The sequence below is a fragment of the Cetorhinus maximus genome, chromosome 15 (assembly GCF_964194155.1).
Source record: "Cetorhinus maximus chromosome 15, sCetMax3.hap1.1, whole genome shotgun sequence".
NCBI lineage: Eukaryota > Metazoa > Chordata > Chondrichthyes > Lamniformes > Cetorhinidae > Cetorhinus > Cetorhinus maximus.
Window position 1 is genome coordinate 47,439,345 of NC_135893.1, and position 27,836 is coordinate 47,467,180.

The 27,836-nt window shown below is 46.1% G+C and overlaps 1 protein-coding gene and 2 long non-coding RNA genes across 3 annotated transcripts in view; 1 reads left to right on the forward strand and 2 right to left on the reverse strand.

Moving 5' to 3' along the window:
- LOC144690650 (uncharacterized) overlaps positions 1–27,836 on the reverse strand; it is a 65,155-nt gene that overhangs the window by 6,126 nt on the left and 31,193 nt on the right. The gene's annotated exons all lie outside the window — the stretch shown is intronic.
- Positions 743–3,233, forward strand: LOC144691208 (uncharacterized). Its single transcript, XR_013579060.1, has 2 exons — positions 743–2,247; positions 3,145–3,233. It is a non-coding gene; the product is annotated as an uncharacterized LOC144691208 (long non-coding RNA).
- Positions 11,791–13,263, reverse strand: LOC144690645 (hemoglobin subunit beta-like). Its single transcript, XM_078558358.1, has 3 exons — positions 13,004–13,263; positions 12,570–12,762; positions 11,791–12,070 (listed from the first exon to the last, which is right to left on the reverse strand). The coding sequence occupies exons 1-3, from the start codon at positions 13,093–13,095 to the stop codon at positions 11,942–11,944; spliced, it is 414 nt and encodes a 137-aa protein (XP_078414484.1). The 5' UTR covers positions 13,096–13,263; the 3' UTR covers positions 11,791–11,941.

Here is a 27,836-nt window from a genome sequence, read left to right on the forward strand (position 1 = left end):
CGATCCCTACGGAATGCCGCCAGGGGGGGTGAAGGGAAGATGTGTTTGGTGGTGGCATCATGCTGGAGTTGGCGGAAATGGCGGAGGATGATCCTTTGAATGCGGAGGCTGGTGGGGTGATAAGTGAGGACAAGGGGGACCCTATCATGTTTCTGGGAGGGAGGAGAAGGCGTGAGGGCAGATGCGCGGGAGATGGGCCGGACGCGGTTGAGGGCCCTGTCAACGACCGTGGGTGGATCATCTCTGATAATATTTGGCTACATCCCTGCCAATGCCAGTCTACCACCAGTTCTGAAGCAGCCTACTGAGCAGACTGCCCCGTCCGCTGTGGTCTGGTTCGTGATACAGTTCCAACAGGGTATATTGTATACAATTCAGGGCCATTGCTAACAACCCTTTCCTCCAAATTCCGCCTTTTCCAGTGGTGGCCCCTGCCCTTCTCCATTTTTCCTTCTCCTCGGGATCTGTATCTGCCAGTAATTTCTGCACATTCATCTCCTCTGCGCTATATGCAGCCACCCAGACTATGCGCGGTTCCTCTTTCTCAGCTGCCTCTTTGGCCGCTGCATCTGCCAGCACATTACCCCTTTGTTGCTGGTTTTCCACCTTCCTATGCGCCTGTATTTTAATAACTGCCACCTCTGCAGGCGCCAGAGCTGCTTCCACTAACTCTCGTACTGTGCCTTATGTGCCCCCCTCCTGAGGTGATGAATCCCCTCCTATTCCATGCTGACATGTAGTTGTGGACTACCCCCAATGCATACCGGCTGTCAGTATACACGTTCACCCTCTTGCCTTTAGCCGCTTTGAGGGCCTCCGTAAGGGCAATCAGTTCAGCCACCTGAGCTGACAGGGCCCCTTCTAATCCCTCTTTTAGGATAGCCTCTTCATTCTGGTCTACGACTGCCCACCCAGTCCAAAATCGCCCATTTATGTATCTTCTAGATCCATCCACATAGAGGATCAAATCTGGGTTTTCAAGTAGTTCATCTGAGATGCCCCCCTCCACCTTTTGCTCTAATCTCATCTGACGCTGGTGCGGTTCCCCTTCAGATATCATTCCGTCTGCTGGATTAACTTTAGTATCCCTTATGATCTGTACTGCCTTATCTTTTGGCAGTAACACAGCTTCCCATGCTGCCTGTCTAGAGTCTGACACTGCTTCCAGTTTCCCAGTGTTTAACAACTCCACTAAAGTATGCTGGGTGTGCAGTATTATTTATCCAGACATGGTGACAGGTTCATACACCCGGACTGCCCACGCGGCACAGCCTAGCGCTGCCACACGCCTAGCCAGTCCCTTCACTGCAGGGGGCTGCTGTGTGCTACGGGTCTCATACTTTCTCCTCGTTGTTGTGTCACCGCTGCGTTGTAAAAATCCCCATCAGCTGTAAACGTGGAATGGTTGGGACATGTCGGGTAGCGTGCGGGCCGGTGCTGACATGAGACCAGCCATCAACTCCGTATACGCTGTCTCTTGCTCTGGTCCCCATTCGATCTTTTCTATCCTGGGCTTTCCTCCCTTTACTAACCTCTGTATCGGCGTGGCCGTTGCTGCAAACTGGGGTAGGAGGTTGCGGCAGTAGTTGATCAGCCCCATGACCTTTCGGACCCCGCCTTACTGTAGTGGGGCGAGTCATGTCCGCGATGGCCATTTTCCTGTCCTATGGTAGGATCTTGTTTCCCTGACGGATCTCGTGTCCTAAGTATCTAACCAGTCTTTGCCCTACTTGCACCTTTTTGGGGTTTATTTTAAATCCAGCATTTTTCAGTGTCCTTAAGACCACCAGGAGAGCTCCGATGTGGCCCTTTCTGATTCTGACGCTATTAGGATATCATCTACATATTGTAAGATTGTACTGTTGTAAGACTCTACGTTGCACTGACTCAGCTTCTCACTCGTGACCCGATGGAAGATGTTCACGCTGTTGTGGAATCCCTGTGGGACCCTTGCCCAGGTATACTGTCTCCCTCCCACTGTGAAAGTGAGTTTATCTTGGGATTCCTCGTTCAGTGGTATTGACCATAATCCATTGGCTACATCTAAAGCTGTAAATATTTTATGTTTGGGTTTTTACAATTAAAGCACACCTCGGGTTTAGGGATGGCTGTCGCGGTGGCCAACGTTTCAATGGGGTCTGTAACCTCCACTGCCGACACCTTTATCTTAGTTTCCCCCATGTGGTTATCTACCCCGGTGGCCCATCTTCCTAGCTCATCACATGTGTTCTTGTCTGCTAGCCCGATGTCTAGGATTGCCTGGTGGGCCAGGCTAAGGCCATCCTTGTACAATAGCATAAACTGTACATCGTCTCGGTTCGGCGCAGCACCTACACCCCCATAGTTACAATATGCCTCAAACTTCCGATTGGCATATTCATGGGCACCCTCGCCCTTTTCTTGTTTTACTGCAGTCACTATATTCCAATTAACTGGGGCTTGCTCTATGACTTGTGCTATTTCTGCTTGAAAGGCTCGGAAATCAGCTTGCTGCTGTGCCTGGTCTGCCTGGTTGTATGGGCACCAGGGGCACATACTCTAAATTAATTGGGGCCATGAGATATGGGGGTGGTGATTCCCAACCCGCTTCCCATTGTTCCTCCAATCCTGCTGTCTGTTCCACCAGCCCGTTCCAATCTACATTATCTGCGTATTGCGCAGCTCCTGGTGGTTGTGTAAAAGCTGGCGAAACTGACATGAGATTTTTTTGCCGGTACCAGCTCTTCATTTTGGGATTTGTTGGCCAACATTCTATTTACTTTCTTACTTAACTCTACATGTTGTCTTAACATTAGGATCCATGCTTTATCATCTTTGTCTTTTTTCTGATTATCTCACCATTTTCTCTGATCTGTGGGTGAATCAAATGAGTTCCAATTGTTCTTTATCATTTTGCCTACCAATTTCTTATTTTGTCAGCTAAATGCTGTGTCAGGGATCGCTCTGTTCCCCACTCGAGTTTGTTACTAACCGGCCATCTCTGGGTAATACAGTCGGGGTATAGTTGTTGTCAGCGGTACGGTTCTTACCTGGGTCCTTTCTGACCAAACTTTTTACTTGCAACTTATACCGATGTAATTATAACAATCTATAATACAAGTGTTTCTACACCATCCTTACCACCCCTTGAACTATTGCCTGTAGCCTAGATTTCGGATATGCGGAGCGCCTGACACTTCCTGGGTCCGGACGGAGTCGGATTTAGCATGAATAAAAATGTACTCACACTGTGACTCGTCCTGCTTCCCCACTGGTGTCCTGCATCTTTTGTACCCTGCTCGCAGCGCCAATTGAAAGGTCCGAGGAATACTCTGGTACAAAATTTCAACACTCGGAGTCCAGATGCAATATTCAAGTTGTTCCTTTATTATGCATGCTGGGAGCAAATGCTGTGCAATCCAGGCACTTCTCCACCAAGGTTCAAATCAGCAGAGTTGATATATTTTTACTGTCAGTTACAGCTTAGTGGTATTAGTTAGACAAAGGCCACAGCACAATGAGCCCCCCGGTGGGCTGATAATTGTGTTATTGTACAGTAATTGCAGTGCAGAGACTGGGTATTGTCCTTTTGGAGACAGCAAAGAATGTATGTTTGCTCTATACAAATGGTTTACAGGGGCTGACTGGCTGTGGTTCAAGGCTATCAGACAGTGTGAAATGGCCTTCTCCATTTCTTGACCGAGTCATCCTGTGTCCCTGCCCGTGTGTGTCTCCCACTTCCTAATTGTAAATTTACAGCTGAGCCCTTTGTACAGGTTTTTAGCTTTCACGTAAGGCTGTGATTGTGTTTGCTTTGGTGCTCTAGCTGCTGGTCCTGGCTAGCACTTTAAAATAAATCCAAATTTTCTGCATCTTCACAGGCAAGTAATTTATTTCTGGAAGGCTGGTTAAAATGTTTAGGGACCTGTACATGGATTTGACAATTGGCTTAACTGAGAGTTTCTTGTAATCACAGTGGATCCAAAGGTAGTGCAAATTGTCATGTGTTGGGACAAGCAGCAGTAACTGTGAAGTTTTCAGATAATTATAAAAACCCAATTAGTTCACCACAACAATGACAGGCCTCATCGAGCTTCCGAAGCCCTTCTAAGTGGCCCCCAGAGCCAGTTTTCAAAATGTTGGTCAAACAGGTAAATTGGAGTAGAAGATTCTGCGAGGAACTGCTCCTCCAATCACAGGCCGTTGCTCTCCCACGTTTGCTGCTGCGAGGCTCATTGTGAGAGAAACAGCCTGTTATTGGAGGAGCAGCGAACACCAGTGGCGGTAAGTTTGCTGGGGAGAAAGAGGTTTCCTTTCAGGCGGGGGAGAGACGAGAGAGAAAGAGTGCCATAGTTGGTGAGAGTGCCAGGGCTCCTGGAAGGAGAGGCTGCCAGGGACTTGGAAAGATAGGCTGGCTGCGATGCCCAGGAGTAAGATACTGCAGAGTCCAGGGTCGTTGGAGCAGCAGTGGGAAGATGCTGGCTGGCTTGTGAGAGATTGAGTGAACGTGTGTGTGTGGAAATGAGAGAGTGAGTGTGTGTGTGTGTGTGTGAGAGAGAGTGTGTGTGTGTGTTTGGAAGTGAAAGAGTGAGTGAGTGTGTAGGGGAGTGAGAGAGCGAGTGAGACAGTGAAAGCGTGAGTATGTGTGGGAGTGAGTGCATGTGTGTTTGGGGGTGGTTGAGAGAGTGTGTGTGGGAGTGAGAAAGTGAGTGTGTATGAGAGAGAGTGTGTGTGTGGGAATGAGAGAGTGATTGAGTGTGTATGTGAGAGGGATGAGAGAATGAGTGTGTGTGGAAGTGAGAAAGTGAGAGTGAAAGAGAGTGTGTGTGGGAATGAGAGAGTGATTGAGTGTGTGTGGGAGACAGTGATTGAGCATGTGTGTGTGTGAGTGAGTGAGTGTGGGGGGGTGTTGAGAGAGCAAATGTGTGTGGGAGTGAAAAAGTGAGAGAGAGTGTGCGTATGTGGGGATGAGAGAGTGATTGAGTGTGTATGTGCGGGAGTGAGTAAGTGAGTGTATGTGAGAGAGAGTGTGTTTGTGAGAATGAGAGAGTGTGTGAGTATATGCGTGTAGGGGTGGGGTGAGAGAGAGAGAGTATGTGGCTGCCTTATTCCCAGTCTCAGGTTTCTCAACACTCTCATCACCTTACACATGCTGTTTATTAATTACTCTTTTTTTAATTTAGCAATTTATTGCTTTATTTTTGCTCAGCAATTGTTTCTTTTCTTAATGCCACAACTTTTTTTGAAATTCATGTTTAAAGTTGTGCCAACCCTAGTCTTTCTGAAAAGTGCTCAAAAAAATGGAAAGTGTCCCCCCCACCCACCCCCCCCCACCACCACCAAGCGAAAAGGTTGGACAAGCTTGGTTTATATGCTGCCTTCAATATCATAAAACATCCCAAGGCATTTCACAGAGCGATTGTAAAACAAAATATGACACCGAGCCACAACAGGAAATATTGGGACAGATGAACAAAAGCTTGGTTCAAGAGGTAGATTTTTAGGAGCACCTTAAAGGAGGAAAGTGAGGTGGAGAGGCAGAGTGGTTAAGAGAGGGAATTCCAGAGCTGAGGGCCGAGGCAGTATTCAGTGCCTTCACAGTAGAAAACAAAGGGCACATCACAGAAATAGAGATTAATCTAGGAGTGAAGAAATTTCGGTAATTATTGTCTGAAGGGGCTTGACATGGTAAACACTGAGAGGTTGTTTTCTATGGCTGCGAATCTAGAACAGTGGGGCACAATCCTAGATAAGGGCATTCACACTTATATGAGGAGAATTGTTTTCATTCAAAGGATTGTGAATCTTTGGAATTCTCTGCCCCAGAGGGCTGTGTATGCTCCATCATTGGATATTTAAGGCTGAAATAGACAGATTTGTGGTCTCTCAGGGAATCAAGGGATATGGGGAGCAGGCAGGAAAATGGAGTTGATACTGAAGATCAGCCATGATTGTATTGAATGATGGAACAGGCTGTATTGTCTGCATCTGCTCCCATTTCTTATTTTCTTAGGCATGAGAAGACACAGCCAACCATCTCCAGCTGCTTCATCAATGACCTTCCCTCCATCATAAGGTCAGAAGTAGGGATGTTCGCTGATGATTGCACAATGTTCAGCACCATTTACAACTTGTCAGATACTGAAGCAGTCCATGTCCAAATGCAGCAAGACCTAGACAACATCCAGGCTTGGGCTGACAAGTGTCAAGTAACATTCACTCCACACAAGTGCCAGGCAATGACCATCTCCAATAAGAGAGAATCTAACCATCACCCCTTGACATTCAATGGCATTACCATCACTGAATCTCCCACTATCAACATTCTAGGGGTTACCATTGAACTGGACTAGCCACATAAATACTGTGGCTACTGGAGCAGGTCAGAGGCTGGGAATCCTGCAGTGAGTAACTCACTTCCTGACTCCCCAAAGCCTCTCCACCTTCTACAAGATCCAAGTCAGGAGGGTGATGGATTACTCTCTACTTGCCTGGATGAGTGTAGCTCCAACAACATTCAAGAAGCTTGACACCATCCAGGACAAATCAGCCCACTTGATCCAATAGCTTTCACTCCCTCTGCCACTAACGCACAGTGGCAGCAGCGTGCACCATCTGCAAGATGCACTGCAGGAACCCACCAAGCCTCCTTAGACAGCACCTTCCAAACCCATGACCGCTACCATCTAGAAGGACAAAGCAGCAGACACATGGGAACACCACCACATGGAAGTTCCCCTCCAAGCCACACACCATCCTGATTTGGAAATGTATTGCCATTCCTTCACTGTCACTGCGTCAAAATCTTGGAACTGCCTCCCTAACAGCGCTATGGGGTAGCTACACCACATGGACTGCAGCACTTCAAGGAGGGAACTCACCACCACCTTCAAGAGCAAAAAGGGATGGGCAATAAATACTGGCCTAGCCAGCGACGTCCACATCCCATGAATGAATTTTAAAAATGGCGGAGCCATTAAAATCAGGGATACTCAAGAGGCCAGAATTAGAGGAGCGTAGATATCTGGAAGGGTTATGGGCTGAAGGAGATTACAGAGATAGCGAGGTGTGAGGCCATGGAGGAATTTGAAAACAGGACTGAGAATTTTAAAATCATAATTTGCTTCACTGTGTAGGTCAGGGAGCACAGGTTTGATGGGTGATTGGGATTTGCAGCAAGTAAGGACACAGGCACAGACAAAATCAAATATGGAACTGAGGTTGCAAACAGCCTGGTTCAGTGTCAGGCAATTGCCAGGGAGAGGGACTTGTACTAATTTTTAAACTTTGAGAGATAGTTGATATTAACACTGTGAAACTTCTGACAGACAGTTTCTGTCCCCGTTACTGAAGCGCTTGGCGCCAAAGTCGAAGGTGGGGAGAGGAGATCTTCCCCTCCCCCGCCGCCACCCAATCACCCAACGTATGGGCCAATATCAGTCGAAGCCTCCAGCTCTGCACCCTCCCTCGTTCCCTTGCTCCTGCACCTAAGTCAGGCCCTGGGAATGTTTAGGCCTCATCAGAGTGAATTTAACCTCAGACTCATGTGTGGCCCCAGGATCACTGCCAGCATTACCTATGGGCAATGGTACACTCACAGGCATGGGGACAAGCATGGATTCAATCATGGACCGGTTTGCATTTTCAGGGGGACTCGCCATGATGTTTTTAGTTTTACGTCCCACTTTCCTTCCACATGGACTGACTTCAACAGAGGGTTGAGTTAGGGTAGTGAGGGAGATGCAGTGGTGCCAGGCTCTACTGCCTGAGTGGTATGGGCAGCCTGGGAAGCAGGGCAGTTTTTCCAAACATGACCCACCTCCTTGCATGTTGGCACCGTACACCGTCTGTTGTCCAGAAGACATGATAGATGGTGCCCTATTGATCGATGGATAACCCCCACTCCATCATCTCCCCTTGTGCACCTCCATGAAATCCTGGAAGGAGAAGAAGATATGTCGAGGCTTGCCTCCCTGAACCCAAGTAGGATCGGCACTGCCCCTGACATCATCTCACTCAGTTAGCGACGGTGGTAAAGGAGGAGCGAACTCGCGGCAAATGGTGGCACATTAGAAATGATGACCCTCCGTGCAGTGGCTCCAGAGGGTACACCAGCAAGAATGTACTGCTCACCACGAGGCCCTTTTGGAGGGCCAGGTGCACTTCAGGAAGAATATGGGCTTCCTGTGTGTTTTTGAATAAGCAGCAATAGCTGAGGGGCCGACAGCCAGGGCCATGGCTTTCGCGCATGCCTCAAGCATTTGTAACCAACCTCATCTATAAGTGCAGAATGGATGATCCATCTCAGATTCTTCCACAGTCCTAAGATCACAGGTGCCAGTCTTCAACCAATTCGATTCACTCCACGAGATATCAAGAAAGGGCTGAAGGCACTAGATACTGCAAAGGCGATGGGCCCAGGCAGTATTCCAACAATAGTGCTGAAGATTTGTGCTCCAGAACTTGTCTTGTCCCTAGCCAAGCTGTTCCAGTACAGCTACAACACTGGCATCTACCCAGCTATGTGGACAATTGCCCAGGTATGTCCTGCATACAAAATCAGGACAAAACCAACCAGGCCAATTAATGCCCCATCTGTCTAATCTCGATCATCAGCAAAGTGATCAAAGGGGTCATCAGCTGTGGCATCTAACGGCTCTTGTTCAGCAATAACCTGCTCACTGATGCTTGAAAACAATATTTTCTGCCAAGACCACTCAGTTTTTTTTTTAAATTCGTTCATGGAATGTGGGCAAACCTGGCAAGGCCAGCATATGTTGCCTATCCATAATTGCCCTTGAACTGAATGGTTTGCTCAGCCTATCCAGAGTGCAGTTAAGAGTCAACAACATTACCGTGGATCTGAAATCACTTGTAAGCCAGGCAGGGTGAAGATGGCAGATTTCATTCCCTAAAGGACATTAGTGAACCATTAGTTCCTGACCTCATTACAGCCTTGGCCCAAACAGGCACAAAATAGCCGAATTCAACAGCTGAGGTGAGAGTGACTGCCCTTGACATCAAGGCAGCATCTGACTGAGTGTGGCATCAAGGAGCCCTGGCAAAATTGAAGTCAATGGAATCAGGGGGAAAACTCTCCACTGGTTGGAGTCATACCTAGCACAAAGGAAGATGGTTGTGCTTCTTTGAGGTCATCATCTCAGTCCCAGGAGCTGCTCAGGGAAGTGTCCTAGGCCCAACCATCTTCAGTTACTTCATCAATGCCCTTCCCTTCAACTTAAGATCAGAAGTTGGGATGTTTGTGGATGATCGCTCAATGTTCAGCACCATTCACGACTCCTGAGATACTGAAGCATTTCATGTCCATATGCAGCAATATCTGGACAAATTGGGCAGGTAAGTGGCATATCTAGCCACAAAAATGGCAGGCAGTAATCATTTCCAAGGACAAGGAGTCCAACTACTTCCAATTAAAATTCAATGGCATTGCCAAATATTCCAATCTCAATATTCAGGGGATTGCTATTAACCAGGAACTCAACTACACCAGTGATATCGCTATTAGAGCAGGTCAGGGGGCGGGTATTCTACAGTGAGTGACTCACGTCCTGGCTCCAAAATCTTCTCCACGACCTACAAGCAGAAGTCAGGAGGGTGATGGAATATTCTCCTATTGCCTGGATGAGGACAACTGCAACAAAACTCAAGAAGCTCAACACCATCCAGGACAAAGCAGCCCATTGATCAGCAGCCAATCCAACAACTCTGACGGAAATGTGTCGAGCAGACAAATGCTGATGTCAATCAGTGTGCAAGTCTATTTTGAGACTGAAAGTGCCATTTTGGAGCTCCACGCTCTAGCTAACACTTTCTCTTAACTTTGCAGTGTTAAGCAGCATGACAGACTCTCACACAAGTGCTATTTAAATAGATCATCAACAACTTACAGGTTAGTTGTCTGTTTATTTCTTCTGGCTGCTGCTGCAATGCCACTTGTTTTTGATGCTTTCCATAGTGTTTCAAGTTGCAAAAGTGTACAGAGAGCGGTTTGGCCAATGTTGAAGGACATTTTGCTGACTTCAGGGCTATTGCACAAACCAGTTGCTCCCAGATATGGCTGCACTAGTAGGCCTGGTCTTTCTCTTGGAACTGAGTATAACTGGGAGAATGAGTGGAAGCCATTCAGAACAGGAGAAGCTGCTGGAAAAGGGAATCGATGGAGGAGGAGAAGGGCTCTCAGTGGAAGGCCATATCAACAAAGGGTGCTCAGGGAGCAACTTTCCTGTCTGAACTTCAGCAACGACCAATGTTTGACACATCTGCACTTTTACAAGGGAGTTGTTACAGAAATATGTCAACTGCTGAAGTCACAACTTCAAGCTCAAGTTAAAGAATACAATTCCCTGATACGTCCCCTCATGTGACACTGTCACGTGAGTTGGGACATGTCCATCACCTTTTTAAAAACTTTAATTACATTTTTACAAAACCTACATGAAACCTCATCCCGCTGGTGGATGAGATTTCATGCTTTTTCTAATTCCCACCAGGACTCCTGAAAATTTAAATGGGGTGCGGTGACGTCGGGTGTTCAGCCCGATGTCATCCCGCATCATCTTACGCATCGGCGCGCGCGGCCCCCCACCCCCCCGCCCCCCCACCCACTCGCCGACAGGAAAATCCTGGCCAAGAAAAACATGACTCTGTCACATGAGCAAGCACTTGATAAAAAATTGTTTTAAAAGTTTATATATTTCTTTAAGTCACTGGTCAAAACAGCCTGGCCCTAGATGAGGTTTCGCAAAAAATACTTGGCCTATTTGCCTGCCCGCCAACCGAACAGTTGGATGGGCAGCGAAAACTTTTATTCAATTAATTAATTAACGGCCTTAATAGGCCTCTTAATTGCTGGCGGGTGTGCTACCGCCTCATGCATGTGCCCGCCGAGTGAAATATCGCGAGAGTGCGCAATGACGTCGGGACGCTTGCCCGATGTGGGAAGAATTCTGCCCTTGAACTCAGGAAAGTGTGTTGCCCACAAATGCCCACAGCATTCCAGCTGAGGCCTGAAAAATGATTTATGAAGTTCTAGCATGATCGAGTTTGCTTTATATAATATTCCACTCTTTATAAAGCTGAGTAACCTGTAACCTCTTTTTAACTGTCTAATCAACTTTTTCTGTCACCTTTAGGATTTAGAGTATATGGACACCAGGGTTTTTTGGCTCAATTACGTTTTTCAGAATTATGCCATGTAATACATACTGTCACTCCATATTAGTTCTCACACGTGTCAATTCACACTTCTCCATATTGACCTCTACCTACCATGCTTCTGTCTATTTCACCATTTCGACCTGAAGCCTAGAAAAACCCTCATCAGTGTTGACCTTGATCAATCTCATGGTGAGGCGGGGCTTAGTGGTATTGTCTATGTCCCTCACTAACGAATCCCCTATAATTGCTGCATTTTGACTCTTTCTTTCACCCCTGTGTACAGTCCAATCTCAAAGGGTGCTGGGGAGGTTTGATTCTTATTGGATTCCTCCAAGGAGTCATCACTCTCTCTGATGTTCTGAAAATTAACTGATGAAATGTTGATTAAAATTAATAGTTTTGTTTAATAAATTATGGGTGGAGATTTGAGAACTGACTGAGAAATGGATCCTGAATTTTCATCTCACCGTGTTACCTCATGGGTACTTATGGTTTATAATAAAGTTAAATGAAGAATTCACATGTGACAAATGTCAGGTTAATATTGATTCTTTATTGTTCTAAGCAAATGAAGGAAAATACATGGAGATATTTTCAGGAATTTGAGTCAGAATTAGCATATAAAGAGGAACATTGTTTTCAAGAATGCATCAGTTTTATTTTAACATAACTTGTTATTTATTTTTTTAAGAAGAGCACAGAGATTGTTATAGGTGTTGATAAGGGAACATTTTCATCAATTGCATTGCTTGATCAAAGCTGAAGGGTTTATGTCATCTTGGATTTAATGGTACTGCTTGGATATAGCATCGACCACCACATTAAAAAATTTATCCCAAATTGCATGGATGTGAGGGGTGAACTTCTCCTTCTTTAACCAAGCCAGTTCCACAATGACGCAGGTAGTCAGCAGCTATGAGAAAACAAAGATCCATTATCTAATTTGAAACAAAATGTGTGCTAATGGGTTAAATTTACAATTTAAAGCACCAAAAGATTTTGTCAGAAAATATTAAACAAGAAAGTTTATCATTCCAGGAAAAATCTCTGCATGCATGGAACAGTAAAAATAAATATTCATTAAGATCAGCTTGTAATCTTGTGTAAAACATTGTACGAGCCAGTGAGAAGATGTGAGGACAACCTGGAACCAGTTGATGTATTTAAGTTTTGTGAACCTGCGCACTCCATATCTAGAGTTATGGCTCCACCTGACTTTGCAGCAAAAGTGGAGTGAGACACTCTTTTTCAGTGGAAACCAGATAACCCCAAAGCAATTCTTTCCCTCTTTCAGGAAGTCTCAGTCTACTTTATTTCATTGTCATGTCAACTCTAATTCTGGAATTAGCTTTCATTTACAGTATAACTTTAGTAAAAATGGGACATATATTTAAAAAAGATTAGTTTCTTACATGGAAGCTTCCAGCATCCACATACAACTCCTCAGCGTGCTTCCTGCTGAGCTCCTTAAACTGCGACTTGACATCATCCAAATGGGTGACCGCAGTACTCAGAGCACCAGACACTTTAGCTGCATGTCCTTTAACAGTAAATCCATGCCGGTCTTTAAAGTAGCGTGAAGTCCAGGGATAGACATGAAACATCCTGGAGGGAAAAAGCATAATAATTCAACTTAACATCAAACACTACATTGAATTTAAATCTCAAATCGAATCAATGAATCATTTGAACTAATAAAAAGTTAAGCTTTACATCAGTTTGACTGGAACTTCAATGAAACCTTTAATACTAATCCCCTTACCACGTAGCAATAAACACCCATCACCACAACGTTCGTGCAAAGAATAATGAATTACATTGAAATCAAACTGCATTCACACTATACCTGTCAAGGGCACTGGATATAATTTTGATTTTATCGATACTGCCCCATGTGTGGGTGATTTCCCCTTTCTCTTCTTGAGTCCAGTGCACCATTTTGCCTGTTAATATCTCGCCGCAGAACCTCGTACAAAAAGGCTGTGTTGATCTGCAGTTTCTGTCTGATTTTTATAGTCTGCAATAGGGCATGTCCCAAAGCAAAATCCCAATATAATAGGCTGACTGATTGGTAGGTGGGACCCTCTTCCCTATCGCTGGGCAGCACTCTTCTGTGTTTTGAGTGTTAAGATAAACACATGTTAAACATTCAGTCCTTCCTGCCTCTCTTGCGTTCACTCATTGCAAAGAGTCGTTGTACTATTTTGCTGAATAATATGTTAACACCAGGGCCAGAGAGAGAAGTCATGGGCCCTTTTGCTTCTCCCTTATTCCACCCGCCTGTCCCTTTAACCCTCCCCCTCAGTCATGCATGACATTTTTTCCCTGTTCAAGATTCACTAACTAATTTACCAAACAATCACAGAAAGGAATGATAACACACATTGTTGCATCTGGTTACCAATATCCTTTGATATATATGCAGCATGGGTCATTAATATTAAGGCAGTGTTAGTTTGTGTGCGTCCTATAGGTGATGCCACTAGGACCATTAAACAACCCAGGGACAATACAAATTTTACTCTATCAGCTTCATGTAATATTGTTAATTTGACAGGAAAATATCCCATTGGTTATTTATAACACTGTGGAGGTGATAACATTGATATCCATGACTGCTTCAGCCCTCAACGACATGTTCTGCACATTGCAACATATCAACACGCTGATAGTATATTCATATTTGGGGGAACAATTCAATACTTGCAACCCAGTTAAACTGCACAAGATCTTTTCCTTTCTGTAGAAGTAGAAGACTTTCTCTCATCTGGGTGCCCATAACCTCTGAGCTCCAGGGCAGTTTAACTGATGGGTACCCCAAAGATGCTCTGGAGAACACCCCAGGCAGTTCCCAGGTAAGGATTGCGTGGCAATTGCGCAGGAAGTTCAGACTTCCAATGGGCAATTGCCCTGCACCAGGAACCATCCAAAACTCTGATTTAAGTCACAAACTTTTGGATGGTTCCAACTTTAATACAACAATAGTTACCCAAAAAATTTAGGCCACTTCTAGCTTCTGGGTAACTATTGTTCTGACCCTTCCCGAATTCCTTCGGGCCCCTGACTACCACCATCCCCCGCTACACCACTCTGACCCCCACGGGATCCTCCTCCACACCCCCAATGACCCCCCAGCTCCCCAACTACCCCCAACCCCTTTGAGCCCCCCATCACCCCGGCTACCCCTCTGATCCCCCATGAGACATCCCTACCCCCACCTCCCAACACCTACAGAACACCCTAACTAAACCACCCCCAACTTCACCCCCCCGATAGTACCACACTCACTGCACAGCCTCCTCGATAGCAACCCTTGACTGACCACCCCTGAACGAACACCCCACACTGCCACCCAACCCTCACCTCCCCACCCTTAGCACTGACCGTCCAATCCAAGCCCCTGACAACCCAAACACTGACAACTAATGACACCCCACCCCCCTCCCAAAACCTGCCCATTTACCTTACAAACCTAGCTTCTCCCCGGTTTGAGAGTGGCTGGGGCTTTAAATCAACATGATTTACGGCATCTAGTGACGTAAAAAAGGGGGCATGGCCTCCCTGCATCCAACTCTGTAGCTCTCAACTGAATCTGTTAGGAGCGCAGTGCCCTATGCAGTTCTCACCCAGTCTGAGTCAGAAAGTCTGGTGTCAAAGGATCGTCTGGACTTCAGTGAAGGAGAGGAGGAGTGAAGCGGCAGTCCAATTGGAATTTCCACTCCGTGGAAGTTCAGGTCCATTATTTCATAGAAGGGGTGCAATTGGATACTATTTTATCAGTAATGTCACACAGTAGAAAGAACAAATTATTCCTGAGCAACAAACTGGCATAATTGTACAAAATAAGTCTTCACTGTCAGTGAGAAGTGTTGGAGCCCTCAGGTAACTCTGTGCGACACACCCTTTAAGAAGCCAGAGGGCAAAGACTGAATGGTTTACAAAAGTTTTTGTGCTTGCTTGGTCAGCAAGTCTGAAGACTCTACTGTTTGCTGCTTCTCACTACAATATATTTTCAATATCTACTGTGCAACATAGCCTTATCACCATGGGTGTAAGCATCCCAGATTTCCACTAGGAGTGGTGCAGACGGGCAAAAGTATGTTTTTCCCATCAGCCGCAATGGTGGGTTTTTGCCAATCCCAATCCTGCCTCATTAATCATGCATTTCTGGGACACACGCCGTTTCAATGGTGGTTGGGCTCTCATTTGCCTGCCAAGCCATCACCCAGCCATTTCATCATTCCAGATGCCAGGACCACTCGGCCCCAAAAGGCAAAAGATTTGCAGGCCCCAGGTTTAGTGACACATTCCTCGAACACCTTTTGGATGCAGTGGAAACCTGCCATGATGTGCTCTACTCCCACTCCAGCCGCAGGGTGGGCAGCACATCACTAACCCGGCTTGGGAGGCAGTGGCAGCGGTGGTCAGTGCCAATGCCCTGCAAAAGAGGACAGCCACCCAGTGCCACAAGAGGGTGAATTATGTCCTCTGTTCTGTCAGGGTAAGTCACTCTACTGACCACTCTTAACTCACACACTCACAAACCCATCACACATCCACAGGGACCTCACTCATTGTCCGTTCAAGGACATCACCATTCACTCTCTCACACACACCTTCATTGTCCTCATCCTGTCCATGGGGCCACTTACCACAAATGCCAGGCATGCTTATAATATGGCCTGGCAGGCATCCCGCTTACACTCTCTCCATCTGATTTCATGCAGGATAAGCTGGCACACAACAAGAGGGAGAGGCTGCAGACCGGTGGAGGAATGCCTGAAATCAAGGTCCTAATGGACATTGAAAACAGAGCCATCCAGCTGGTTGGCGACGATCTGGACCAGGTGAGGTCGGCGCTGCTCTACCAAGTGAGGATCCAGCAATGTAACATCCATCAGACAACCATGCTGTGAGTGATGTGTCCTGTTTCACAGGCCACTGCCATGCACTAATTATCTCCCCTTGCTTCTGCAGGCACATCTTGGAGACAGCAAATGGATTCCACGGCCAAGGGCCTCCAATCAAGCCCCGAAGAAACCTCTGAAAAAGAATCTGAAGGCACCCACTCTGAAGTCCCGTCACAGCGCTCACCCACACCCACCACCAATGCAGAGACACACACCTCGGTGGGAACGAGCTTTAGAATATTTTCGGGATTACAATTTGGTGAGCACATCGCACTGTTTGATACGCAGCAGGAGGCGACAGGGAGTTCCCAGGTCTCTGGCACTTGGAGGACTGCTGGAGGCCAGAGATTTGCTGAGTCCGAGTCAGATGAACAACCTCTGGACTTGATCAGATCTCAGGTTGCTGGAGTTGCAAAAGCGAGCTTGGGAACATCAGGAAGGCATGTCCGCGGCACTCCTCAGATTGCAAGGCACAATGGAGGAGTACCTCCGCCTTCCGGCTGAGGTGATAGCGCCAACATGCCAACACACCAAGGTCAACACTGGTAGAATGGCGGCCACCATGGAGATCTTGGTCCTGGATATCGCTCCTGCACTGCTGCGCAGGCTGAACTCCGTCGCTGATGCCATATTTGGCCTCCAACAGTGTGTACACAAGAGGGGTGCCCGGCAGCTTGATCTCACTTCAGCTACTTCTTCCCCTCAAGGGGTTAGCCAAGAACTGTCGGACACCTATAGGGAGGGGGACCAGCAGCTCGAAACCCTGGGCCATCCACCAAGGTGACTCGAGGATTATCTGGCTCATCCAAATCCCCTTTTCCTGTGGCCTCAGCAGCTCCAGCTCCACAGTTCCAGGAGGGTGCCACTGTCACAGAGCAGGGCCCTGAAAGCAGGCCGGGGCACTCCAGGTCTCGGCCCTCCATAGGACGCCTGCCAAGGTAATCACAGACAGAGCATAGCAGTCAGCAGGCTGCCTCCACCTCCGCTGTGGATGTTGGAGGAGCAGCAAGACATAGCGGCAGGGTTAGGAAGGTTAAGAAGATGTAGTTGCACAACCTGAGTATGGATGTTAAAAACTTGTACATACTGTTCACTGCTGTAAATAAACACCCAAGAGTGTCTCCCTGCCTATGGCTCCTCATTCTAATGAACTGTGTTCGTGTCACTCAGATGTGAAACCTTTCTGCACAAGATAAAGGCAGGTGTCTCACTCCAGGGCCTCTTCCTTGTGCTCTGTGCAGCCTTCAGATTAAGGTGATGGTCCGGCCTCACACTCCCTGGAAACATTACTGATGCCTGCACCTCGATGGTGCTGGTCATTGCTGCCAGAATGTAGTGGGCAGGTGTCACAGAGTTCCGTCATTCTCTCTGTGTGCTCTCCACACCTTTAAGGTGGGGCTGGCCCCCATCTCTTGTGGATCTGTGACCAGTGACACTGTGCTCCTGAAGGGCTCAGGTGCTGAAGGCGGATAAAGGATCAGGTGCATTTAAAGTTTCATGGCTGCATCTCCATGATATGACCCTGATCACAGAGCACAAGCGACCTGCCCTTGGCCAGACAGTAGTCAGACATTCTCAGAGACTATGTGAAGATCTATGGAATGTCCTCACTGTATCTCAGCATCATCCTCCTGCCATCGAGTGACTGTTAGGCCCTCCTTTCATCCCTATGAAAGGAACTTTATCACAGAATGTATGTGTGCTCTTGTCAGCCAGACTGGGGTCAAACATTCACAGATGTAATGTAATTATCTATGGCGTCTCCTCACTGCATGTCATCATCATCCTCCACAAATCTAGCAGCTACGAGGGCCTCCCGAGCACACCTGCCTTGTCTGGCCAGTACAATGGCCCCATCGCCTTGGAGAATCACCTCACCCTTATGCCCATTGACATCCTCCTCATTGGAGGACCCTCCAGCTTCTCCATCTCCTCCTCAGCCAGCTCCTCTCCCCGTTGCAGCGCCAGGTTGAAAAGGGTGCGGCAGGCAATGACGATGCGTGACACACTCTGCGGACTGTATTGCAGGGCTCCACAAGACCGGTCCAGGCACCGGAACCTCATCTTCAGCATCCTGATGGTCTGCTCCACCAAGTTGTGAGCTGCAGCATGAGCCTCATTATAGCGTCGCTCTGCTGCAGTCTGAGGCCGCCGCTCGGGTGTCATCAGACATGGCCTCTGCTGGTAGCCCTTATCCCCGAGGAGCAAGCCCTGCAGCTTCTGTGGACCCTGGAAGACATCAGGGACCTGAGACCAACTGAGAATGTAGGAGCCATGGACACTCCCTGGGAATCGTGCGCAGACCTGCAGGATTTGGTGCCATGGGGTCACACACCAGCTGCACATTCAGCGAGTGGAATTCTTTGCGGTCAATGTTGTTGACCGCTTGTTGCCACAGAGATCTGAGCACCAAGTGAGTGAATTTGATGGCACCTCATATCTGTGCAGGATGGCACCTGATGGCACCTGAGATGTGGGCAAAACCCAGCGCTCTTGCATCCTGATTTTCCTGGTCCCAGGCAAAATGCACAAAATTGTGTGTCCTTGGCAAGGGTGGCATCTGTGATCTCATGGATGCATTTGTGGGTGGAGGCTTGTGATGCCCCACAGAGGTCACCTGTAGAGCCCTGAAAGGAGCCACTGGGGTAGAAATTGAGCATCACTGTCACTTTCACGGCCACTGGCAGTGGATACCCTCCATGTCCCCATGGCACCAAATCCTGCAGCAGCTGGCAGAGGTGACTGACCAGCTCCCTAGACATGCACAGTCTTCGGCGACATGGGTTCTCTGTCATCTGCAGGAAGGAGATGTAGCGTCTGTAAACCCTGGCTCTAGCTAGGTGCCGAGCAGTGACAGCTCACTGTGACTCTTCAGTGTTGTCTGCAGGTACCCAGCCACCCCTTCTTCCAGAGGGTGATGCTTCTCCCTCTGCGCAGCCAAGTAACTCCATCATTCTCTTCTCCTTCGTCTTCTCTCTCTGTATGCTGTGAGGCATACAACTAATCCACCAGGCTCCAATGTTCCTGATGTACTCCTCCTGCAGGTTGAAAGAGAGATGCCTGGGTTAGCTTGGTTATACTAAGAATCCCTCTTGGTTAAGTCTGAAGGCCTCTTAATGCATCCCGGAGAGTGTTAGCAACCATTTGGGCGGCCAGAGTTTAGTGCACGACATGGCTGCCCGAAACCCCACTCACCTCTGCCCCACTCCACCTGACCGATTGGCAGCAGCTTTGCACATTGGACTGCATGCTGTACTCTCAGCTCAGGCACAGACATTCTCCTAACCCACACTGCAAGGCTGCACAGTTAGCTTGAACCATGGGGGAGACTGGTCCAAACCAGGATGATGACATTGTAAGGGGCTGTGAGCACCTCCAGCAATGACTGCGCCATGGCCAACTTTAGCAAGGAGATTGTACAATGTGCCCAGTCATCCAACTGTTCTGCTGTCAACTAAAATGATCAATAGTTTGCAGTCTGGGCCGGGGGGTGGGGTGCGGGTGGGTGAGGGTGGGGGGGAGTTCAGGAGAATTTGGTGGCACTTTCATGCCTCTGCGTTGCTTGTGTGGGCAGGTAAGCTAGAGGCCCAACTCCAAGCATGTCAATGTGCCTGCGCCTGACCTGTCCCAGCTGGGGAGGAATGGTCCTTGTACAACCTTTATACAAGGTTTCCCTAATACATCCCTCCTCACCACCTCACACGTGCTTGTGCACTACCATCAACTGCAGTGCAGCCCTTGCCCCCCAACAACTCGCCTCAACCGCAGGGCATCCCTTGTCCCCCGCAACTCATCTCGAATGCAGTGCAGCCCTTGTCCACCCCAAGCCTTCTCAACCTTGAATTCCAACAGATGACCCTGGTGAGTGCTGCACGACCTTACTGTACACTCTCCTCCGGGATCCCCTCAAAGTGCCCCCCGCCAAGTGCACACCTTATATATGCTGTTGTGAAACGGGTCGGTGTGTTTGGATGATCCAGCGTGGGGGATGATTCAAGTGAGAATGACGTGCAGATATAATACAATGAGCTTCCCAACATTTGACGGTGGAAAACACAGCCCGCCATTGAGGGACAGAACAGACGATTGCAAACTGGTTTCACGACGTCTTGAATCCTATTTTTGGCCTTCTCGCCATATTCTCCACTCACGCCACTGAACATGCTTGACACATACAGGCATGGAAAATTCCACCCCATATTTCATACCTCAAAAAATTCATCATAAGCACCAACATAGAGTGGGGTAACAGGTCAGTATATAAAAGGACAAGATTTGCCTCAATGGGAATCGAGAATCCTATGCAGTGTAAAACAGATTATTGATTCACTATGAGCCTACTACACACTCCTGTCCTGACAACTTCACCCCACAAAGCTCACTTGGGTAAATTTACACTTGCAACAAAATTAAGAGAACTCCAGCCTCTGTTTGGAAGATAATTATGGATCTGAAATGCCATCTAGTGCAGCTCATTTCATCCATCTAAATGACATATGAACTTACATATTGAGAGCAGGAGCAGGCTATTTGGCCACTCAGGCCTACTCTGCCACTTGATAATATTGCCTACATTAGACCAGTGGCAACTACAACTCAAAAGTACTGAATTAGCTACAAAGTGATTTAGAACATCATGAATGGTGCTGTATAAATGCAGTTTCATTACGTTTGCATGCAGTTGGCAGAGTGACTGTAGCAATAGTGAAATTGGAGGCCCAATGCTGAATCTCTAAGGATAAATAATCACAGAGCAATCAACTGATGTGAGGAAAGTGGCTACAAAGAAATTACTACTTTTACAAAACAATTCAATTCTGTAGCTAATCCAACCTTACCATTCTGACTTTCCTGGAACCAACCTGCAACACACCGCAAATGGCATCTGCCTATTTTACACTGATGACCCTATCCCCATGATTTGTAAATCAAACATGTACCAGCAGCTTAGGAAAAATGTACATTTAATTGTTGATCTGAATTTTTCAGAGAAGAATGATTCATGGTGCAGAAGTTCAGTGCAGCCTTAACTCAAGAACTGGATTGTTTTCCCTTTCCCCAGAAACCGTATTACAAATTGTGTTGTACACTGTAAATTTACAGACTATCTGGGGTGAACCTAGGATGGAGATTTGTAAAACCTTTCTGTAAGCAATCAGCTACTGACAAATAGGGATTTCATTCCCTGACTTTGCAAGAGTAATAAAATGGGTGATAATGAGTCAATGCCCTGTTTTGTATCACTCTTGGTTTTTATTTTCTTACATTTATTTTGATGAGGCCCAAGATTCTCAAACCTCTGGTACATCAACACAACATGTCATCAGAATTGTGTCTACTTTAGGGCATAATGACAATTAAATGGCTATTTATAACCAAAAGAGAATTTTGAGAAGTGTACAGAATTTAATTTTGTGGTACTAAACCTCGAAGGTGACCCCCACCCCTAAAGGGCCGTGAACCAAGACTCTTTAAAAACCTGGCATTAATCCATAAAAATGACAGAGGAGTAGGACATGCCTATTTCCATAATAGAGCCGGCCAGGTCGGGAGTGCCAGGTGCAGGCTTTTGACAGGAACCAGCCCGTCCCAAGAAAGGCACTCCTGAAAATCAGACAGCCCGAAAATGGGGTGGGAATCGGGAACTGCCCACCACTTTTAAAGGGCTCCCAAGTCATCCTGACTTGATTAAAACTCAGGCCGTAATTCATAGTCAGGTGTGTGATGGAATACACCTCCACTTGCCTGGATGAGTGCAGCTCCAACAACACTCAAGAAGCTCGACACCACCCAGGACAAAGCAGCCCGCTTGATTTGCACTCTATCCACCACCTTAAACATACACTTTCTTGACCACTGACATGTAGTGGCAGTAGTGTGTCCTATCTACAAGACGCACTACAACAATTTCCAAACGTTCCATCAACAGCACCTTCTAAACTCATGAACTCCATCACCTAGAAAGACAAGGCCAGCAGATGCATGGGAACACCACCACCTGTAAGTTCCCCTCCCAAGTCACTCAACATCCTGACTTGGTACCTTTCTGTTCCTTCACTGTCGCTGGGTCAAAATCCTGCAACTCCCTTCCCAATAGCACTGTGGGTGTGCCCACGCCATATGGACTGCAGCAGTACAAGAAGGCAGCTCACCACCATCTTCTCAAGGGCAATTTGGGATGGGCATAAATTGTTGGCCTAGCCAGTGATGCCCACATCCTGTAAAAGAATAAACAAATAACAACCCCTCAAAATCAGCTTTCACAAATCTGTTAACTTGTGTTTTGCCAAAGTGATACCCTTCTCTATTATCCTATTATATTATGGTCACTATTGCCTGATATTTCCCTACTTTTACTTCTCTTATATGCTCCAGTTCATTCCTCATTATTAGATCCAATAGAGAATTTTCCCATGTTGGGCGTCCACGTATTGGGTTCGAAAGGAATTCTGTAGGAGCAGTGTAGGAACTCCATCCCCTTATCCCTATTATCCAGCTCTTCTGTCCAATCAATATTGAGGATACAAGTAACATCCCAGAAGCAGCTATAAACCAGGAACTGGAAGTGGGGAAGGAAGTCAGGAAAATTACAGTCACCAGAGAAGTGTTACTGAGTAAATTGTTGGAGCTGCAGGTGGACAAGTGCCCGGGTCCTGATGGACTTCATCCTAGGGTCTTAAAAGAAATGTCTGGTGAGATAGTTGATGCGTTGGCTTTAAATTTCCAAAACTCCCTAGATCTGGGGAAGGTCCCACTGGATTGAAAGAAAGCAAAAGTAACCATATTATTCAAAAAGGGTGGGAGACAGAAAGCGGGAAACTACAGGCCAGTTAGCCTAACATCTGCTGAAGGGAAAATGTTAGAAGCTATTATTAAAGAGGTTCTAGTAGGGCACTTGGATAAGCTCAAGCTCATCAGGCAGAGTCGACATGGTTTTGTTAAAGGGAAATCGTGTTTAGCCAACTTATTGGAAATCTTGGAGGAAGTAACGTGCTGTGGATAAAGAGAAGCTAATGGATGAACTGTACTTAGATTTCCAGGAGGCATTTGATGAATTGCCACATCGTAGGTTATTGTGGAAAATAAAAGCTCATGGTGTAGGGGATAACACATTGGTAAGGATTAGCTGGCTAACAGAAAGCAGAGAGTAGGCAGAAATGGGTCCTTTTCAGCAGTTTAGCAAGATGTAATGACTGCTGGGCCACAGGGAACAGTCCTGGGGCCTCAACTGTTTAAAATTTATATAAATGACTTGGATGAAGGGATGGATGGGATGTTTCTCAAATTTACTGATGACACAAAGATAGGTAGGAAAGCAAGCTGTGAAGAGGACGTAAGGAAGCTACAGAAATACATAGATAGGTTAAGTGAGTGAGCAAAAGATATGGCAAATGGAGTATAATGTGGGAAAATGCGAAATTGTCCATTTTGGGAGGAAGAATAAAAGAGAAGCATACTATCTAAATGGTGGGAGATTGCAGAGCTCTGAGGTGCCGAGGGATCTGGGTGTCCTAGTGCATAAATTGCAAAAGGCTAGTATGGAGGTACAGCAAATAATTAGGAAAGCTAATAGAATGTTATCATTGAGTGCAAGAGGAATTGAATACAAAAATAGGGAGGTTACGCTTCAGTTTTACAGGGCACTAGTGAGTCCACATTTGGAATACTGTGTTTAGCATTTGTCACCTTTTTAAAGGAAGGATGTAAATGCGTTACAAACAGTTCAGAGAAGGTTTACCAGACTAATACCTGGAACGGGTGGGTTGTCTTATGAGAAAAGGTTGGACAGGCTAGACTTGCATTCGCTGGAGTTTAGAAGAGTAAGAGGTGACTCGATTGAAACATATAAGATCCTGAGGTGTCTTGACAGGGTGGATGTGGAGAGAATGTTTCCTCTTGTGGGAGAATCTAGAGCTAGGGGTCACTGTTTAAAAATAAGTTGTTACCCATTTAAAACAGAGATGAAGTGACATTTTTTCACTCAGAGGGTCGTGAGTCTTTGGAACACTCTTCCTGAAAAGATGGTGGAAGCAGAGTCTTTGAATATTTTTAAGGCAGATGTGGATAGATTCTTGGTAAGCAAGGGGCTGATAGGTTATCAGGGGTAGGTGTGATGCAGATTTCAGGTTACTATCAGATCAGCCATGATCTTATTAAATGGTGGAGCAGGCTTGAGGGGCTGAATGGCCTACTCCTGCTCCTTGTTCATATGTAGTAGTTGAAATTTCCTATGATTACTATTCTAATTCTTTTAACGCCCTCAGTAGAGAATACAATAACAGGAGCGGGATCTAACATTAGAAAGGAGAAACAAGGAGCTATATTTCCCCCTTTGAGGTGCCATTTCCCGACATTGCAATCCAACCCCCAAAATGGCCCTGTCCCCCATCACGTTCTCACCCCCCCTGAGTCAGGCTTAGGGCGGCTGCCTCCCCAAGTGTGGCGGAGGTATAATTCCTGCCGGAAATGGTGTCAAGTTCAGTGGTGGCTTCACCCCATCTCAGGATTGATGAAAGGGCTGCCTCAACAACCATCTTGGTACGGCTACACTTCAAAGAAAATTAATTGTTGTTTGGTTGTTCGGAGCTTGAGTATTGCTGATAGAAGAGACATGTCTAATCTTTTCATCTTGCACTCATCAGGACACTCACAAGAATACCAATATCAGGAGAAAACAACAATTTATATTGTAAAAAAGAGAGTGCTTAGCTCTCACAAGCATCTTTGTTTGGTTCCATGAGAAATGTGTCTTTCATCGAATGATACCTAACCTCGTATCCCTCGAATATTTCTGATACATGGATGATACATTTTCCATCTTTAAATCCGTAGCTGCATGTAACAATTTCCTTACACATCTTAATGGGCTCCATCCTGCGCTCAAATTCACCTTAGAAATGGAGCAGTCAAATTAACTCCCTTTCCTTGATGTACTAGTTGAGAACTCTGCCAGGGGGTTCTCTACCACGGTCTACTGCAAACCGACCTTCACTGGTCAATATACGTGTTGAGATTCTTATAATTCCACACACTAAAAGATTGGTCTTATCAGCAACCTCTTAAATAGAGCCCGAGACATTTGCTCACCATGCAAGATTGATACTGATATAGAGCGCATCAAAGGCATCCTGCGTGTCAATGGCTACCCTGATCAGATCATTTTGCACTATATATCACGCAAACTCATGAATGGACCTAAGGCCATCAATTTCAGCCCTTTTAAGTACTCAATGTACCCCAGATTACCCTGGAATAACAAGGTGTCTGAAAAATTTGAGCAACAGGTGAAGCTAGCTGTTTCACGCTGCTACTGTGCAGTAGCAACACAAGTGGTATTCGCCACTAGCAGGATGCTGCTGTCAAGCCAAAAAGATGTCCTGCCTATCACACAAATGAATAATGTGTTTGTGAATTCCAGTGCCGGTGTGATGCTAGGTATGTTGGCCACATGTTCCAAAGACTGGCGGTTTGTATCAGACAGCATGTCCCAGCTGCTGTTCACAATGGGCAGGGTACAGACCATACCCAACCAGCCCGTACTTGCAAAACTCAAAACACAGTGTGCAACATTAGACATGATTCCACGATTGGACATTTGCTAAGTAGTCCTCAGTGTGCTTAGAATTATGCTGACAACCAATTTAAGATTGTCAGTCAGGCTCACAATGTGGCACACTTGTGTGTACTGGAAGCTACATATATTAATACACAGGGCCCTGTTCTTTGCAGACTGAAAAAGCATATACACACATTGCGCCTGTTTCAGTTAAACAAAATAAGTGACAGCCATTTGCTGATTCATTCCTCAGGGCAATGCCTTGACCGATCAGGGTCAAGCTGCCTGGTTTAAATTTCAAACAATGCTTGGCAGTTAACTGTCAGTCACCATCAGTGGTGAATTCTCCATGGCAAAGCCACTTGTTAACCTATCGGTACTGCCTCCAGTTCTGGATGTCATACTTGAGAGGAAGAACGTGAAGGCACTGGAGTGAGTACAGAGGAGTATCACAAGAGTGATTCCCGGGATGAAGAACGAAAACTATGATGATACATTGGAGAGATCGGGACTCTTTTCCTTGGAAAAAAGGCTGAGAGGTGACTTGTTGGAGGTATTCAAGATCCTGCGGGGTATGGACAGGGCAGATGGTGATAAAATAATCCTACTCAAGTGAACATCGAGGACAGATTCAAATTAATTGGCAAAAGGAGTAAATGTGATGTGAGGAAAATTTTTTTCACCCAGAGGGTGGTTAGAACAATCTTCTTGAGAGGGTGGTGGAAGGAGGTTCGATCGAGATATTCAATAGGGAATTGGATTGCTACCTGATAAAAGTGAATGGACAAGGTTACAGGGATAAGGCAGAGGAGTGGGACTAGGTGGAATGCTCTTTCAGGGAGACAGTGAAGACTCGATGGGCTAAATGGCCTCCTTCTGCAACGTAAAGATACTGTGATATTCTGTTACAAAAGTATAATAATTTTCATAATATTATTCTGGTTTATTGTAAAGTAGGTTTATGGGTGTGATTGTAGATGGTTCTGTCTGTGTGATTTAATTACATTTGGAGTCAGGTAGGCTGCAAGCTTGAAATTATCAAAAGGAGCTAGGTATAGAAATATACTTGAAATGCAAATGAATCAACATGGATGCAGTCTTAGCATGTAAGGTATGAAGGGAATTTGCATTTTTAGAAAAGTGAAGTGGTTGTTTGCATTTCAAACGAATTTTAGGATGTTTACAACTAGCCAGTTTAGCAAGGCTAAGCAGTGTGTGTTTATTTTCCCAAGGTTACTGACAATATTGGCAACATGAAAGGATTTTACATTATGGGAAAGGTAAAGTTCCAAAGACATATGGAACAATGGAATTTATACATTAAAGAAAGCGAAACATATATAATGGGGAATGAAAAGCTATGTTGAGGGCCATGAAAGATCTAATGGGAGTGTGTGAAACAGCCTTTGGGAAGCCTCCAGCCATTTGTGCATAAGTCTTCTCTATCCAGTAACTAAAGTTGAAGACAAGATTTTGGAATTCCACTGACAAGTAGGTACTGCGGTAACTTGTTGGCTTTTTAAGAAATTTAAAATCCATTTTGGACTGTTGACTTAAAATGGCGTACAATTGGCAGTCAGGTTAATTAGGAATTTAGGATTTGTTATAGTATTAAGTAATTACAGTCTTATTTATGTGCTTTAAATCTTATGGTTTGTTAATAAATATTTTAGTTTCATTCTTAAAAATCTCTAAAGGTCTTAGTGGATTCATTGCTTCTGAATTCAGTGCACAAATCTTCTCGAAATAAATACAAATTGCAAAACCAGCAACCCAGTTCAGGCGCTTAACCCCACACTCAGATCTCCACTCCACTACCCCTCATAACTCCCCCCTGCCTGCAATCTCAACAATCAGAACCAGACATTGAATAATCCTTAGGATAATCTCAATCTTGCCTCATGCCATGGCATGTGTGCCCTTCAAGGAGCTCTGGCCCCTTACATAGTAGCCTTTCAGTTTCAATGCATGCTGCCCTGGCACTCGTACAATGGTGAGGCAACAAGCCTGTTAAACACCGTCCCCTCAATATCATGGCATCTTCTCAAGTTATTCATGCACCACACACTTGGAGAAAACACATAGTGACCCATGTACCCCTTCTAATCCAATAACAGGATGGCTGAAGGAGACGGCAGCTGGGAGATCTGGGACACGCTGATGCTAAGGATTATGAACCAAGGTCTTGAACTCCTGGTGGTACTCTTCCTGCC